Below are 16,210 nucleotides of genomic sequence, written 5' to 3'. Positions count from 1 at the left end.
TCTGTCAGCCCTTCAGTTCCACAGTACTGAAGCTCTCAACAAATTGGGACAGAAATTTTAAAACCAATCAATCAATAAATCAAATATTTTAAGGGCATAACATTTTTTGTACATAAAAATATAATAGTTAAAAATAATTTGCAAGATACACGGATTCTTAAAACACTGAATATTGAAATTCACATTGTTGTTTGATCTGACTTTCTGCAGCTTGTGTTACATGTAAACAGAATTTGCATATTAGATGTTTTCTCATTAGGTTGAGTAAATTAAAGTTCATTCATGTCACACATTTAAAGAATTACACTAACCTCAGCAATTAACAGTGCATATAATCAGATTTACTGTAAGACTGTAAGTTTTTAACCAATAGTATAAAGATCTTTTCATCTTATAGTTTTAGTGATCAAAACGTACCTGTGATAATTCCAGGGATGATGAAGAATAAAATGGATGTTTTCATGTTATTTCATTGAGTGTAAGGCAGCACGTCTTTCCCTGACTGACTACTGTTTGGTTTATGTTCTGACAACAGCAACAACAGGAAGTGAAACTGACAAACCTTCCTTTACTAATTATTAACAAATCGTTCACTTGGGATTCTTTAAGAAATAGCTTTAGAAATTAAAACTGAGCAACAATCAAGTTTTAGAAGTTGAAACTGAATATTTTCTAAAGGATCACTTCCTTCCTTGTTATCTTGATCTTAGCCTCTAACCGTCTTTTCCATGGTGGGTATTGGGTCTCATGGTTGCTCTTATAACCAAGCATCTCAAGGATCACGTTCTCAATGCTGCATTCACATCTCTCTCTCAGGTCAGTTGCTGCCTCGTTCAGCTCAGATGGTTCGTTCATTACTGGGGCTACATATCCAGTCTCTGGGCGGGGAGTTGTAGTTGACTCCCTTCTGACCTGGCATCCTGGCTCCTTCCCCTTGCCGTAGCACTCGTCAGTCTCACGTTGTGACAGCAGTTGCCGTTTGCGGATGTTGGAACACTGAGCTACGAGTTGTTTAGAAGTTAGTGTCGACTGAGGATGTCGAACTAACCATTCCTCCCACAGTCTTTGCATGTAGCCCCCTGACTAGGATTACTTGAGTAGTAGCATTCCAACAGATCCATGTTTTCACCTATCACCCATTTCCGTCTTGTTCCAGTAGCCCACTTTTCATCAAGGTGCTCTGGTTCCCCAGCACCTTGACGCAGACCGGGCGACATCTGAGCCGGCATGTCGTGCTTATCAATGTCTCCCATGGTATGAGGAAGGCTGTATAGCTCCAAGGGTCTTGCCTAAGGACCCACACTGATAGCTCAATTGCACTGTTGTAACTTGTTGCCCCAGCCTGGATTCGAACCCCGGTCTCCCGAGTGGAAGACTGGTGACTTACCCATACAGTCATATATATATATATATATATATATATATATATATATATATATATATATATATATATATATATATGCGTGTTGTGGACTAAAATTTCCACAGCATAAAATATATGCGTGTTGTGGACTAAAATTTCCACAACACGCACACACACACACACACACACACACACACACACACACACACACACACATATATATATATATATATATATATATATATATATATATATATATATATATATATATATGTGTGTGTGTGTGTGTGTGTGTGTGTGTGTGTTGGGGTGTGTGTGTGTGTGTGTGTGCGTGTTGTGGAAATTTTAGTCATACACATTTATTGTACATAATTATAGCACCAGTCCTTTAAGTCCTGTAAACCTTGAACTCAGCTGCTGGTTCCCCCTGAATTAAAATGCCATCAAGCCATAAAGAGTCTCAATGCAAAGTGGCAAAAGCTTTATGTGGATCCCTATAATAAACCTCATAATGTCTAAAACATCCTGAAGAAAACATTTCACATTTCCTTCAAGTAATACCAGAACATAAGAAATAGTTTACCGTCACCTTTTCCAGTATATCTCTATTACACTTTTCAACTTAGTGACTCAAATGTCAACTCATCATCTTGATTTTTTTTAACTAGAGTTTGTGTCACAGTCCAGATTTGTCCTGCAATAACAGAGTTTCACCACTGGGAGGTGATGTTTGATAGCTGATGACCACAGCCTTCTTGTTTGTGCCAATGATTTAATTATTTTCAAGTTTAAGCAAAAAGAAAAACTTCATTAATCAAATGTCATAAAAGTAAATCTTCACATATCTGGCCTTTTATTTGTACCATTTTATTAGTATTTTCTAGTTAAATGTTGGCCTTTTGCTAAAGATCTACATCAACTTCTACAATAATTATTGCAAAAATGTGATAAAATACAAAGAAAACAATTCACTAAAGTGAGATATTCCATAATAAAACAGGGAAACAAAGTAAAGATCTGAGGAAGAGCTGTGGAAGATAAGACCTCTCCAGCTGAAATGTTGAAGATGCTTTAGAAAAAACCAATGGATAAAATGCTTACTTTAATGTTGAATGCGTAATTTTTTTTAAGGATGCATTGCCAGTTTCACTGTAAATAAAGATTACATCGCTACTTTTAGAAAACTAACAGTCTCAATCATTTTGAACCTTTACTGAAATCTGACATGACATGACAATTGTTAAGTGTGTTGGCTTTCATTTGTTTTTTATACATTATTTTTGATTTAATAACAGAAAAATGTTTGTAGATAAAAATCTGTAACAGAATTACTATTACTAAACATTTATTAACATTCTAATTGTATAATGTAGATCCTTGCAATATTAGTAAACATTTAGTAATATACTAAGTGCGTAGTATATTATAAACAATTCATTCTTTATATTTTTACTATTAAAGCATCAATTAACTTCATTAAGTTTCTGAAAAACATGAATGTTCCCAAAACTAAAACTGAATGAAACAAAGTTTTAGCAGAACTCAGAGGGTTTGTGAACTTTGGATTCAGTCATCATCTTATCAAACATGAAAATGTTATCAAGTCATAAATCGCTAGACAATAAAATCTTACAGCTTGATAAATACAAAACCAGAAACATGTTCACTGGTATAATAAGGAAGATGTTTTTCATCTAATGTAGGCCAAAATGTTGCCAGTTACAATAGATTTGCCTTTTATTTTCTCGGGTAGAATTAGACATGTACACAACACTGTGAACAATCACCCAGCCAATTTGTGTGTTTTATTTCAAGATACAATTTTACAATAGCATGGTCATATCAAGTGTGCTTTTAAACATGCATCAACAAAAACCTGACAATGTGTGTAAAACATTAAATCAATATTTTCATCAGAGTTTGAAATACATACCTTCTAAAACTTGATCTTTTTCCCCTCATTTTGTACAGTTGTTGGAAACAAACAAAAAACGTGGCGTATGATTGTTCAGCAGAAGAGGATAAAATGGATTTTTACATTTTATCTGTTTTGTAATGGTATTATTTTATAAGAAAGAAAATCTAATTCAATTTGTGTGTGTGTTGTCTGAGGATAAATATATTTCAGTTTTGTTTAAGTTTAACCAAGAAAATAGAAAATCACGAAAAAGCATCAGGTGGATGCTTCTTGTTATAAAAAACACTGAATGTAGTCAGGTCTCAGTGTATTTAGGTGAGTTTTGGCGCTTTGTAGTTTGTTATTGTCCACAAAAAACGTTTGCATGGTTGTGGCCACGGCAGGTAAAAAGTTTGTGTATATTTATGCAAACTTTCAGGCCACATTCATTTTTACACATTTCAATGAGTGTGTAAAATATGGCGCCACACATTTTTTACGCACACTTTATACATGAGGCCCCTGGTTCTCTGGTTCTCTCTCAGCATTTTATACAATGAAAAATAAACCTTATGATTTACATGTATTCAAACATATTCACGCAGTGTATGATTTTTAATTGAATAGATGCTCATTCTTTATTTGAAATATCAAACGTTCTTAAATCATTTAGTCTTAAACCAGATTTCTCATGGAATAGCTGTGTAGCAAGTGATTCTATAATAAAGGACTGAATTATAGACCATCTTCTTCCTTGGATTTTTATTAATGCATTTAGGAAACATCAAAATTCACACAACTGTTTATGGGAAAACAGATACTTTGAATGAACACCTGGTAAATTAATAATTTTTAGCTTAGAAATTGTAAAATAAAAATTTAACTCTTAATAGTCTTTTGTGAATATTTGCAGTAATTTCAGCTTAGTTGTGATGAGAATTTGTTTAGTAGTTTTAGGAGAACCTGAGAACAGTTTTGTGAAAGAATAAACTCAAAAAATGTCTACTTCTTAAAAACACAAATACTCAAATACTGTGTAATACAAGCTTAAAAGTCAACTACATAAAGCACCATACAAGAGATTTAAATCTACCTGTTAAATGTATTACGTTCTTTGTAAGTTTATCTCATAATTATTGAATTGACATTTATGCCTCTTTTCAAGAATAAGACTGTTTAGATCACACAAAAACGTTATTCACCACAGGAGGGCGCTCTCTGGCAACCTTATAACTCAAGTGGGCAGATCTTATTACTGTGATAATTTACACCGAGAAGAGTTTACCAATATTCATCGCAATGATTTTTAAAGTTTCAGTTTGAGTGCTGAGCTGTCCTCACAGTCAGATTTACGTAAAAGCCATGTTACAACTGCTTTTTATTGTGGTTGTCATTTTTACAGGTAAGAAATTAGTAAAATGTAAAATGTTTTTGAAAATAAATTCAAGCCTTAATAATTTTTTAAAAAAATAAACTAACAACATGATCTAAACATGGTCCTTGAGCAGGGTCTGAACAGAGCTCAAAATGATTCAAATTTACTTAACATTAGTCTGCTAACCTTTTGCTCTTATCCAGATTGGCTTTTTAACTTTTTATGCTATTTTTAATAATGTAACTGTTTTTCAGGTTTATCTGATGGATCTGGTGTGTTACCAGATGGTCCTCTGATTGCCTCTGTTGGAGGGACAGTAACGTTCACAACAAACTTGAATCCAACAGAAACACCATTTACATTGGTCAACTGGCAGCTTGATTCTGGTTCAGCACCTAAACCCATAGTTTTCTCGCTTACTACTGAAACCACAACTGCACCAGAATATGAAGGCAGGATCACTCTCTTCAGATCTACTGGATCTCTGGAACTCAGGAATCTGCAACTCAGTGACAGTGGAGGTTATTTAGTAACTATTCAAGATGGACCGTATCAAAAGATAGGACGCATCACACTGGACATATATGGTGAGTCAATGTTGAAAGCCAACATTAAATAAACATGTTTCTGTCTCTAAAGTTTTACTCCAATTTACTTTACTGTTTTATCCTTATCTGTATGTCTTCTTCCACCCATCTCATGCACCCCACTCAAATGAGAGCTGTAGGCTATTATGCTGAAGTTTGGACTATTTTAAATGTATTTCGTGGCAGCAAAAATGAATACATTTATGAAATGGTCTACTACATAATTTAAAATGAGCTTTCATTCAGAACATTTAAAAACTTGAGTTTTATTAGAAAGGCACAGAAACATGGTCAGTGTGTTGTAGTTTTCAGCCTGCTCCATGCATTCAAACTTATCAACACTTAATGTTCATCAAGCAACTTTGCAAAAATAATTTTCTGTTGACTTAGGTAAAAAGAACCTTAAAAAGAATAAGTCAGAGGGAACAGGGTAAATAATTCCTCCAACTTTCATTGCAGTTTGCTGATTGAAGATTTTTCCTTGTTAGCACTGCAGAAAGTTTTCTTGTGTATTTTACCTCAACATGTAATGTTATTTGATTTGGGCTTCACAATAAAACTGGCATGGCTTTATGTTAGTTGATTTAAAAGTGGATTTAATTGCAGCATATTTAAAATCTCACTATTGTAAAGCTTATGCATTAGGTTGCAGATTTAAAACAATTTAATTTACTTCAAGTATTGGTTTTTGTCTAAAAAAATCCAGAAAAGTATATTACTTGTCATTTCAAGTGAAAACCACAAACTTTGATCAGGTTATTTGAAAATTAAAGGTTTTTTTCAGCATTAATAAGAGAAATGTATACTGTCAAAATGTTATATCACCTCTCCTCGTGCTAAGATTTCAAATAAATTAGTTCATGATTGTTATAGTTTGTTCATCATTTTTCTTTTTTGATGACAGCAGCTTTTTGTTTCACCAACAGAACCAGTCAATGTAAGAGTTTTCCCACTAAGTGCAGACTTGATTGAGTTCAGTGGGTCTGTCAGTTTCTCCTGCTCCTCCTCTGGATCTTCTCTCTTCTTCCTCTGGATGAACAGCAGCTCTGAGGTCGCAACCAGTGACAGAGTTCAGATCACTGATACTGATGGAGGATCTACTCTGACTATAGTCAGTGTGACTCGATACGACCAGGGATCATACAGATGTCGTGTGTCTAATCCTGTCAGTTCTATCACCAGCGATCCAGTAAACATCTCTGTTGTCTGTAAGTTTCTATTTGTGATCATATTTGCATATTAAGAAAGACACATGCAAACACCAGAGATCTGTTCACTTTACTGTGTTTTCATGAGTTCAACAAAAATAAAAAAAATTGTGACAGAATACAAAACGATTCCATCATGTCACAATTTTGCCAGCTTTTTTGCAGTAAATTAACCATTCTTTTTTAACTTACATTATTTAGCGGTTCATGGTAATCACTTTGAGTATAGAACATTTGAGTCCCCGTTAATAAGATATACCGTATTTTCATTATTGTCTAGTTCTTCATCTACTTCACATTATTTTTCATGTTTACTCTCAGATGGTCCAGACAATGTAGAAATAGAAGTGTATCCATCAAAGTTACATCATGAGAAAGGATCAGATGTTAATCTGACCTGCTCTGCTGACTCATCACCTTCTGCTGAATATCAGTGGTTTCTGAATGGAGACCAGCTGACCAGTTGCTGTCCGTTGCTCCAACTGATGAACATCCAGATGAGTCAGAGTGGAAACTACATCTGTAAGGCCTTTAACAGCAAAACTCTGAGATATCAAACATCTCAGCGTTTACCCATTTTTGTACATGGTAGGTTTGCAAATTTTTTTCAAACGCTGCTGTACATCTACTCTGTGATAGTAATTCCACTAAGCAAAAACAGCTACACTAGTAAAATATGTTCTTTTACTGAACACTGACAGTGCTTGCTTGGCTGTGGAGAACAAAATGTCATGATAAAGGTTCAGCCACTTGTCCTAAAAACCTTTATAAAACTGAATTTTACATAGAAATACGTAGTGTCATTTTGTAATAATGTTCTCTTCTGATTGATTTTTTATTCAATTGTACTTTATTATCATGTATGACTCATTTCTTTTTGTTTTTTCCACCCAGAGCAAGTCTCTAATGTAAAAGTTACTCAAGACGTTGCCCACTTAATTGAGTTTAGTGGGTCTGTCAGTTTCTCCTGCTCCTCCTCTGGATCTTATCTCTCCTTCCTCTGGATGAACAGCAGCTCTGATATCACAACCAGTGACAGAGTTCAGATAACTAATACTGATGGAGGATCCAAGCTGACTATAATCAATGTGACCAGATATGATGATGGATCATACATCTGTCATGTGTCCAATCCTGTCAGCAGTGCTAACAGTGATCCTGTACACCTCTCTGTCAGCTGTGAGTTATTCACCACTACTATAAGCTTCTTTTGAAATTAATACAACATTTATTGGAGCTTAACAGCTGTTGTTTGTTGCTATTTCACTATATGAGAAAACATGAGAAACACATTTTTAAAAAGTCAGATTAAGTACAACACCATCATATTTGCAAAACACCATCAGTTAATCATGTCAGTAATAACATTGGTCATCCAATAAACATTAAATATGTGCTTCTTTTTCAAATATTTGTACTATTTCTCTTAATGAAGCAGCTGTTAAGTTAACACTACACTGAAAAAGCTGGTTATAAGATCAATGTGGAGAATTAATTAATATTAATTGTTACAGATGGTCCAGAAAATGTCAACTTAGAACCACCTTCTCAGAAATATCCAGAAGGGTCGAACATCCGTCTGTCTTGTTCAGCTGACTCCAGACCTCCTGCCAGTTTTAATTGGTTCTTTAATGGAAACGTTCTGTCTGGTTCTGGATCTAAGCTTGAACTCCTCAATGTTCAGAAGAATCAGAGTGGAAACTACAGCTGTCAGGCCTTTAACAGCAGAACCTCAAGATATCAAACATCTCAAATTTCAGCCATATCTATAGAGGGTATCCATGTAGAAGGTAAGCTACAACACACTCAGAAACTTTAAAAATATTTTATTTGTATTTTATGTGATAGATAGACCAACAAAAGCAGCACATTTTGGAAAAGGAGAGAAATAGAGCAAAACAATGGGAAAGTTATTGGAGCTTAGTGGTTGTTGTTTGTTGCTATTTCTACATTATTTGGAAAAATATAAGCAACACATTTTAAAAAATTCAGATCAAGTTAGACACCTTGTTCTCTACAATTACAGATGGCCCAGAGAAAGTCAACTGAGAATCACCTTTTTAAAAATATCCGGAAGGGTCGGACATCCATCTGTCTCATTCAGCTGACTCCAGACCTACGGACATTTTTCATTGATTCCTGAGTGGAAAATTTCTACCTGGTTCTGGATCTGAGCTCAAACTCGCCAATGTTCAGAAGAATCAGAGTGGAAACTACAATTGGTGGGCCTTTAACAACAAAACCTCAAGATATCAAACATCTCAACCAAGTGTTGTGTCTTCTGCTGCATTTAGGAGATTCTTCCAGTATTGTCTTTTACTTAATGCTTTCCATCGCACCATCAACTTGGATCAGTTTCCTTGTTTAGAAGAAAAGTATTAAGTCTGTAGCACCCATCTTTGACAAGAAAATGAAATTTTAATCTAATCTAAAATGCATCTAAAATGGTATTTCCAGTGATATTAATCTTTCAAAGTTCTTTACACAAAATTAACCCTGCAATACCGTCCCTTCTAATAGGCTTGATTGAGCCAATTTTTTCAATGGTTCTATTCATGGTCTCCAGTTCATCTGGGTTAGTCCACAACAGAAAAATGTCTGAATTATTGTCGTGTTAAAAATGCAATTCCTAGCACCATTCCTATCTAGTACTGCTGCTTGCTTTGTGTACAGAGATAATCTGATTTTGTCAAGGCATTGTGTAGCTTTACAGTTTTGCATTGTAAACATGGATTCATGGATTCGTTTTTACTGCTTTTCAGGAGGCACCCTATTGTCCCCTGGACCCATTAGAGCAGTGGTCCCCAAACTACGGGCCCCTGAACAATACCAGAGAGCGTTCAGATATTTTTTCATATATTGTATTTTCCGGTTTATATGTGGATTTTTCTTCAACCACCAGGGGGCTCTTTAGCAGGAAGTGCGTCCTGCTAAAGACGCACTTCTTTAGTGCGTCTTTAGCACTAAAGAAGTGCTAAAGACTTCTTTAGTGCTAAGAAGTAGCAGTCCTAAAAGTCTGTTGGACTTTTAGGGAACTGCTTGACTTTTATGTTATTTAATCAGTACGGTTGTTTGCTAGCGGTAGAGCAGATGAACACACGTGTCTGTTATGAACGCCGCATTCCAGGTCGAATTCTTCGAAGCCTGTAAGTAGCAGACTTCAAAACGAGCCTTTATGTTAACATCAATGGAATATATACTAGTCAGTCCCAGAGACCGTTTCACTAACGGTTTGCCCATGTGCTTTCTGGGTAAAAATCAATCGAGAAACGCATCCCCAACAATTTTTGGGGACCACTGCATTAGAGAATGGCCCCAGTATACTGGAGTTTACTATGCACTTCTTTAAGTGACCGTACTACATACTTAAAAGAATCTGGTGTAACCTTAAGCAATTATTTATAAATTCCAGTTAAAAAATATTTAGATTATATCTTAAGACTGAACAAAAATGGCATAATTTTTGTGTCTTGTGGACAGACATGGACAGCATTACTTTTATTTTGTAGTTATAGTCATAATCTCGAGTTTGAATGAATTTACTGTCATTTGTATCTTATTAATGCATTCAATAGTAAGTGTAAAACAATATTGATGCAGTGATTATAATTGCATCATTTTATGTATTACTCTAAATAATAGAAAGCTAGGATAGGATCTAGTGTGGTTAATATTTATAAATTTCTAATTTATTCTATTCTGCCATTTTATTTTTTGTCAAACAGAAAACAAATAGAAATATTTCAACAGGTAGGTATGTTGTTATTGTGCATTAAACCTAATATAAACTAATTAAGTTGGTGTTTTGAAGACAAGGACAGTAATGGATACTATTTGACAATACAGCAGGTATTACATTGATCCTTGTTACAGGAACATTTATGTGAGGAACTGTAACTATGGCTTGAACCTGATAAAAAAAAGAAAGAACAATTCTGTTCCATGGAAATGCACTGTGACCCAATTTATAGCTCAAGTCACGTCTTACTCTAAGATACAAATCATGTTTCTCTTTACCAAAGTGTCCAAAGTACATTGAGAAAAACAATTCTAAGAATATGTGGAATATTTCATTCATTTGGGTAATACATTTTCAACTAACAGAATGACAATGTTTTCATCTTATCTTTTCAGTGGTAAAAAAAACTTACCAGTGATAATTCCAGTAGTAGTTAGTAGTAGTAGATAGTTTTGATAATTACATCAAAACTATCAATAACTAAAGGAAAATAATTGTCTAAAGTAATCTTTTAAACAATTAAGATTTTGTTTTTCTAAAAATTGGCAGTCAGGTTTTTCTAGAAAACATAAAAGCCTCCTTATTTGATGTATTTGATCATTTAATCAATTACCAAATTAAAAAGTGGAAAGATGACAAAAACATTTTTACCAACTGAAGGCTTTGATGGCTGTAATACCAATTAATATTTGTGTATTGAGTACTGAAAATGATATTAAATAAAAGTCATGGATTTAAATAAAGTTATGTATTTCTTTAATAAAATATTAATGAAAACAGATAAACGTTGTATTTCTTTAAATCGGTTTGTCGTCTTTCGAATGATGCCTGCCTTATTTAATTACAAAAGCAAGCTTCTTGGTGTAGTTAGATTGATTTTAAATTAAATTTTTCTAGGATTTTGAATAACGTGACAGTAAATAAGTACTTGAAAGTAAAGATTTATGAATTAATAACAAATGTTTGTATTTCTATTCTGTCATTGTTTTCTCATTAACACTTAGCTCTCAAGATTTAATCGTAAATGGAAAATATTCAACATTTGTCTGTAACAGAAAAAGCTTGATTTTGCATAAAACTATTTTTAGATATTTATCAAATCTGAGACTTAGACCTTTTAAAGGCTCCATACAACTCTTTTGAGTGTATGGCACTCAAAAGTCATTTATTTATTCATGACTTTTGAATTACAAAAAAAACCTCTTGATAAAATGCATGATATATTTCTAAGATAAATCAAATAGCTAATGTGGTTTAGATCAGTAATAAAATAGATTATGCCATTTCAACTCCGACACAAAATTTTAGACCTTTTACATTATACATTATTTTACATACGTGTTACCATGGAAGGTTTATCATGAGATATTTATTGAGCGTAATTACAACACCAATCTTTTAGTTCCTGTAAACTTTGGACTCAGCTGCTGCTTCCTCCTGAACTAAAATGCCATCAAGTCATAAAAAGCCTCGAACAAAGTGGTAAAACTTTATGTGGATCCCTATAACAAACCTCATGCTGTCTAAAACATCCTGGAGAAAACATTTCACATTTTATTCAATTAATACCAGAACATAAGAAATAGTTTAACTTTACTTTTGACAGTATATCTCTATTAAACTTTTCACTTTTAGTGACTCAAATGCTAAATCTGCAGCTTCATTTCTTTATCTAGTTTGTCAGTAAAACGTCTTTCAGATTTGTCCTGCAATAACATAGTTTTACCACTAGCAGGGGATGCTTGATAGTTGATAACCAAAGACTTCTTTGTTTTATTTCTGAGTATAAGCAAGCTGAAAAAAGTTTAATTAAATCAAATATAAATAAGTTAAAATCTAATTTATCTTGCCCTTTATTTGTACTCTTTCTATGAGTGATTTTCTAGTAAAATTTTGGCCTTTTTCAGAAGATCTACATAATATTTTACAATGGTGGTTGCAAAAATGTGGTAAAATAGGCAGAAAATAATTCAGTTATTAAGTGAGATCTTTGATAATGAAGCAGAGAAAACCAGAAAAGATCTGACAGAGAGGTGTGGCATAAATGGCTTCTCCAGCTGGAATGTACAAGGTACTTTGGATAAAAAACATCTGCTAAATAAATGTAAGGAAGCAATACCTAAAGATGAATGTATAACTTTTCTTTCTTTGGCCAGAAAGAGATGGAATTAAGAGATTCCATCTCTTTAATTTTTGTAAATATAAGGAATACTGGCTGTCTAAGTTATCGTGACAGATACAGCTGTCGTGGAGTGGGTTTCATTTGTTTTTTTATTCATTATTTTGATTGCACAACAGAAAAAGGTCTCATAGTTTGTGAACTTTGGATTCAGTCGTCATTTTCTCCAACATGGAAATGCTGTCAAGTCATAAAGAGCTAAACAATAAAATAATAAAACCTGATAAATGCAGAACCAGAAAAGTGTTCACTGGTACAATAAGGAAGCTGTTTTGCATCTAATGTAGGTCAAAACATCACCAGTAGATAAAATAGATTTGCCTTTTATTTTCTCAGGTGGAATTAGACATGTACACAACACTGTCATACAAGGTACAATTTAATAATAGCATGATCATATCAAATGTACATTTGAACATGTATTAACAAAAACCTGTCAACATGTGTAGAATGATGGAGCATTTAATCAATACTTTCCAAAAGAGTTTTATAAACATGCCTTCTAAAACTTTAACTTTTTAACCATCATTTTGTACAGTTGTTGGAAACAAGCAAAAACCTTGGTGTATTCAGCAGAAGAGGATAAAATAGATTTCAAAATTTTTCATGATTTGTAGTGGTATTGTAGAAGAAAGAACATCTATTTGAAGAGTTATAATGTATACAGGACAACATTGGCTGCTTCCATCTCACCAGGGTTTCACTACAGAATGTTTTCCTCTATTTCTCTCTTTCTCTAGTCATACCAAATATCAGCATATTTCTCTTTACTACCATTGTAATTTAGTAATTCATTTCAGACAAACCTTTCACCGGCAGTGTAGAACAAACACAAAGTACATAATAAATTTCTTGAAGACACATCACATCGGTGATTATGAGTCTGAAAAGGAGTATGAAGAAGTATAACTTATATAATCATACCCCTTTTCCAGCTGTAATTTATCACATTATGTTCAGTTTCCAATATCCTTCCTGACAAAATGAAATAATAATTGTAGTAATATTTCCTCAGCCAAATGAAAGTACTGCATACACATACACCTATACACATATACATACATACACCCATATACACACCCATCTGGTAAAAAAATACAAAGCTAAGTAGATATATCTCAACTAAAAATACTTGTCAGTATTGTAACATTGAGAAGCTTAACCTTACATAAAGCTTAACCTCTGCTGGTTATTTCAGTTTTCTTTGATAAAAAAAATATTTCCCTAATCAAACAGTCATCTAGTCTGAATAACTACTAACTCAGTTTGTCTACAAGTAAAAAGTCTGAGTCTGCTTTTGGTTCTTTGGTTGACATTGTGAGCATTTTCTTAATACTTCAATTTTGTAATTTTTCTTATATCGGTTGTTGTTTCTAACCTACCTAGTTTAAAACTCTAAAACCATTCACAACTGCATTATGAAGCAAGTAACTGTACCAATCTAAAACTCTTAAAAAATATATATAAAAAAGCAGCTCTGAGGTTTCAGACAGAATTGATTAAGGGCAACAGAATGATTTTTTGGTTCATAAATTCATTAAGATAAAAAAAGTATACATTTTTAATTTAATTATTTAATATGAGTAACAATAACATATTTATTTGAAAATACAGTTTCAGTCATTAAAACATGTTGAGGTTTTAGAAATACAGCTCTTCATTATACATTTTTTTTCTAGATTTTGACAGCAAATAAAGCTGAAGTGCCACGGATTCAAAAGCAGACCTGCTACCAGCTTAAGCAACAGCAAAATACAATATACAAAAAGTATGTTAAATTTATATACATAAAAGGAAGAACTCAGCAACTTTTCTTGCTTCACTACAGATAACTGATTTCTGGAAAAAGTTTTAAAATTACAATCTAAAATTGAATGGTCACTTTAAACCTTAACTAATTAGCAAAACATGTAAATCATCCTTTCCACATTTTGTCAAAGTAACACAAATTAACATACTTTTAATTAAAAGACTCAAAGCATTACAGATTTTAAATATTGTTTCTGAGGTAATTTTATTTTTTTTTGCCAATGTCACATTGCAACTTGCAAGAATGTAAATAAATGTAAACATCTAAAATAAAAGTACATTAACCCTTATGAGTGCGAGGACTGAGGCAACTGATACAAGTGATACGGGTGTGGGGTCAGTTGGACCCCATTTGTAAACACAAGGGTTAAGATGCTATTGTTTGTTCAGATTTACCAAATAAATGTAGAGTACTAATATTAATTCTCCATATTGTTACAGACGACCTTGGTTTCTTAATTTCTGATGATATGCAAGATGAAAATGAAGAAAAATGAATTAGATGGGTGATAAACAATCCTCAAGAATCCTCTTTAAGTAGCGATGTTTTATGAATGTAAATATTTTAATAAAGAATAATCAAACACAAGAAATTCTAACTTTCTTTTTCTAATAATCAGAGCCAATAACTCAGAACTCACCTTTTAACAAAGGAAAACTGGAGATTTTATATCCTTCCATTATGTAAGTTTGTCATGTTCTCATATTCATGTTCTTGTTCTGGAAAACATGACAGACAAATTAGTTGGATTTTTTTTGCTTTTGATGCTAAAGGTCAGAGGTAACTTTTTATAACATTACTGTTTTAAATACTGTGCTACATTCATTCATTGACCTGTCATCTATTCAGCTTCTACCTATTATGTTTAGCTCTGACAAAATTACAAATATCAGAAAAATCTGAAAATAAAGATTAGGGAAAATAAAGCACACTACTAGCATCCTGTTGCAGAACTGAGTTAATTTCTGCAGCTGTAGAGAAAACTACATCATCAGATGAAACAGAAATCGAGCTCCACATTAAAAAGAGAAGGCTCAGAAAAGAAATGCTACCACCTATACATCTTTTTGTATAATATTAACAAGTCATTATAGTGTTCATCTTGTTAGAGTTTGGTGGACCCAAGTCAAAACATTTTATTTAAACATATAAAACATATAAACATATAAAGTATTATATAGAGATTCATACATTCAATGTGAAATGGGGGAAGTAGAGCTATAAAAATACATACCTGTTTTACCTGACTCTGATTGAGCTTGGACATTTTTTCTAAATATTGGAAACAAATTAAAGTTAACATCCAGTCAATCAAGCAGATCTATTGTGATGTAGTTGGTAACTTTTTAAAAAGTACAAAACAGAAACATGTTGCTTTTAGTCATGTGAAAAATAGGAACACCCTATGAAAGCCTGCTTATTTTTTATTATATTTTAATTAACATGTTCTAACACAACAAACTCACTAGTGAAGAATAAATATGGACACCCGCTGAAGTTATTCTAACTTAAAAGAGTAAAGAAAAGAAGGCATATTACATCAAGAGTACATGATTATAATAAAAATTCTCAGCATTTGAAGGAGGTTTGTCCTGTTAAAATACATTTTCACTGCCGTGTTTCTGACCACTGAGGTGAGAGTGAACACTATGGTTGGACATAAATAGCTGTCTGAGGTTTTCAGAAAGAAAATCAGAGCAGAGATTGAATTGAGCTCGTTTTCTCAGGAAACAAAAGAAAATACAGTCAACATGGACCTCAAACTGCAAGGTTTATATCAAATTAAACGGTTCACCGGAAGAAGCCAAGGTACTGATCATCAGACAAATTGAAGAGTTGGATAAATATCAGTGAAACAGGACAACCAGGCAACTTCTGATCAACTTACTGAATTCCATTAATAAAACAAAATATACACATGAACATAAACACAGATATTGACCCAGACAACAATTTCCTTGATTATTTGAATGACAACCGTCATTACTACACTGATGATAACTATAGCCAATGCTTTAATTCGGATCAAGAAATGTCAATTATTCACTTCAA

The 16,210-nt window shown here is 33.1% G+C and overlaps 1 protein-coding gene and 2 long non-coding RNA genes across 3 annotated transcripts in view; 1 reads left to right on the top strand and 2 right to left on the bottom strand.

Moving 5' to 3' along the window:
- Positions 1 to 16,210, bottom strand: part of LOC103478120 (uncharacterized) — a 33,103-nt gene that overhangs the window by 7,479 nt on the left and 9,414 nt on the right. The window lies entirely within an intron of this gene.
- LOC103460870 (cell adhesion molecule CEACAM5-like) lies at positions 4,623 to 9,364 on the top strand. The gene is made up of 7 exons (XM_081597306.1): positions 4,623 to 4,662; positions 4,890 to 5,222; positions 6,149 to 6,430; positions 6,752 to 7,018; positions 7,325 to 7,609; positions 7,945 to 8,220; positions 9,333 to 9,364. Exons 1-7 carry the CDS (start codon positions 4,623 to 4,625, stop codon positions 9,362 to 9,364), a joined length of 1,515 nt encoding a protein of 504 aa, XP_081453432.1.
- Positions 12,656 to 14,991, bottom strand: LOC145555281 (uncharacterized). The gene is made up of 2 exons (XR_014091391.1): positions 14,799 to 14,991; positions 12,656 to 14,619 (listed from the first exon to the last, which is right to left on the bottom strand). It is a non-coding gene; the product is annotated as an uncharacterized LOC145555281 (long non-coding RNA).

This window comes from Poecilia reticulata, chromosome 16, assembly GCF_904066995.2.
Source record: "Poecilia reticulata chromosome 16, P_reticulata-male-v2, whole genome shotgun sequence".
Classification (NCBI taxonomy): Eukaryota; Metazoa; Chordata; class Actinopteri; order Cyprinodontiformes; family Poeciliidae; genus Poecilia; species Poecilia reticulata.
Note: the sequence above shows the minus strand (reverse complement) of the source record. Positions and strands in the feature narration are given on the sequence as shown.

Excerpts from the sequence above, each read along its gene's own strand:
- LOC103460870 (XM_081597306.1), top strand. The coding sequence starts at position 4,623 with ATGTTACAACTGCTTTTTATTGTGGTTGTCATTTTTACAG. Across the intron at positions 7,019-7,324 it reads TTTACCCATTTTTGTACATG|AGCAAGTCTCTAATGTAAAA; the intron begins GTAGGTTTGCAA and ends TTTTCCACCCAG. Across the intron at positions 7,610-7,944 it reads TGTACACCTCTCTGTCAGCT|ATGGTCCAGAAAATGTCAAC; the intron begins GTGAGTTATTCA and ends TAATTGTTACAG.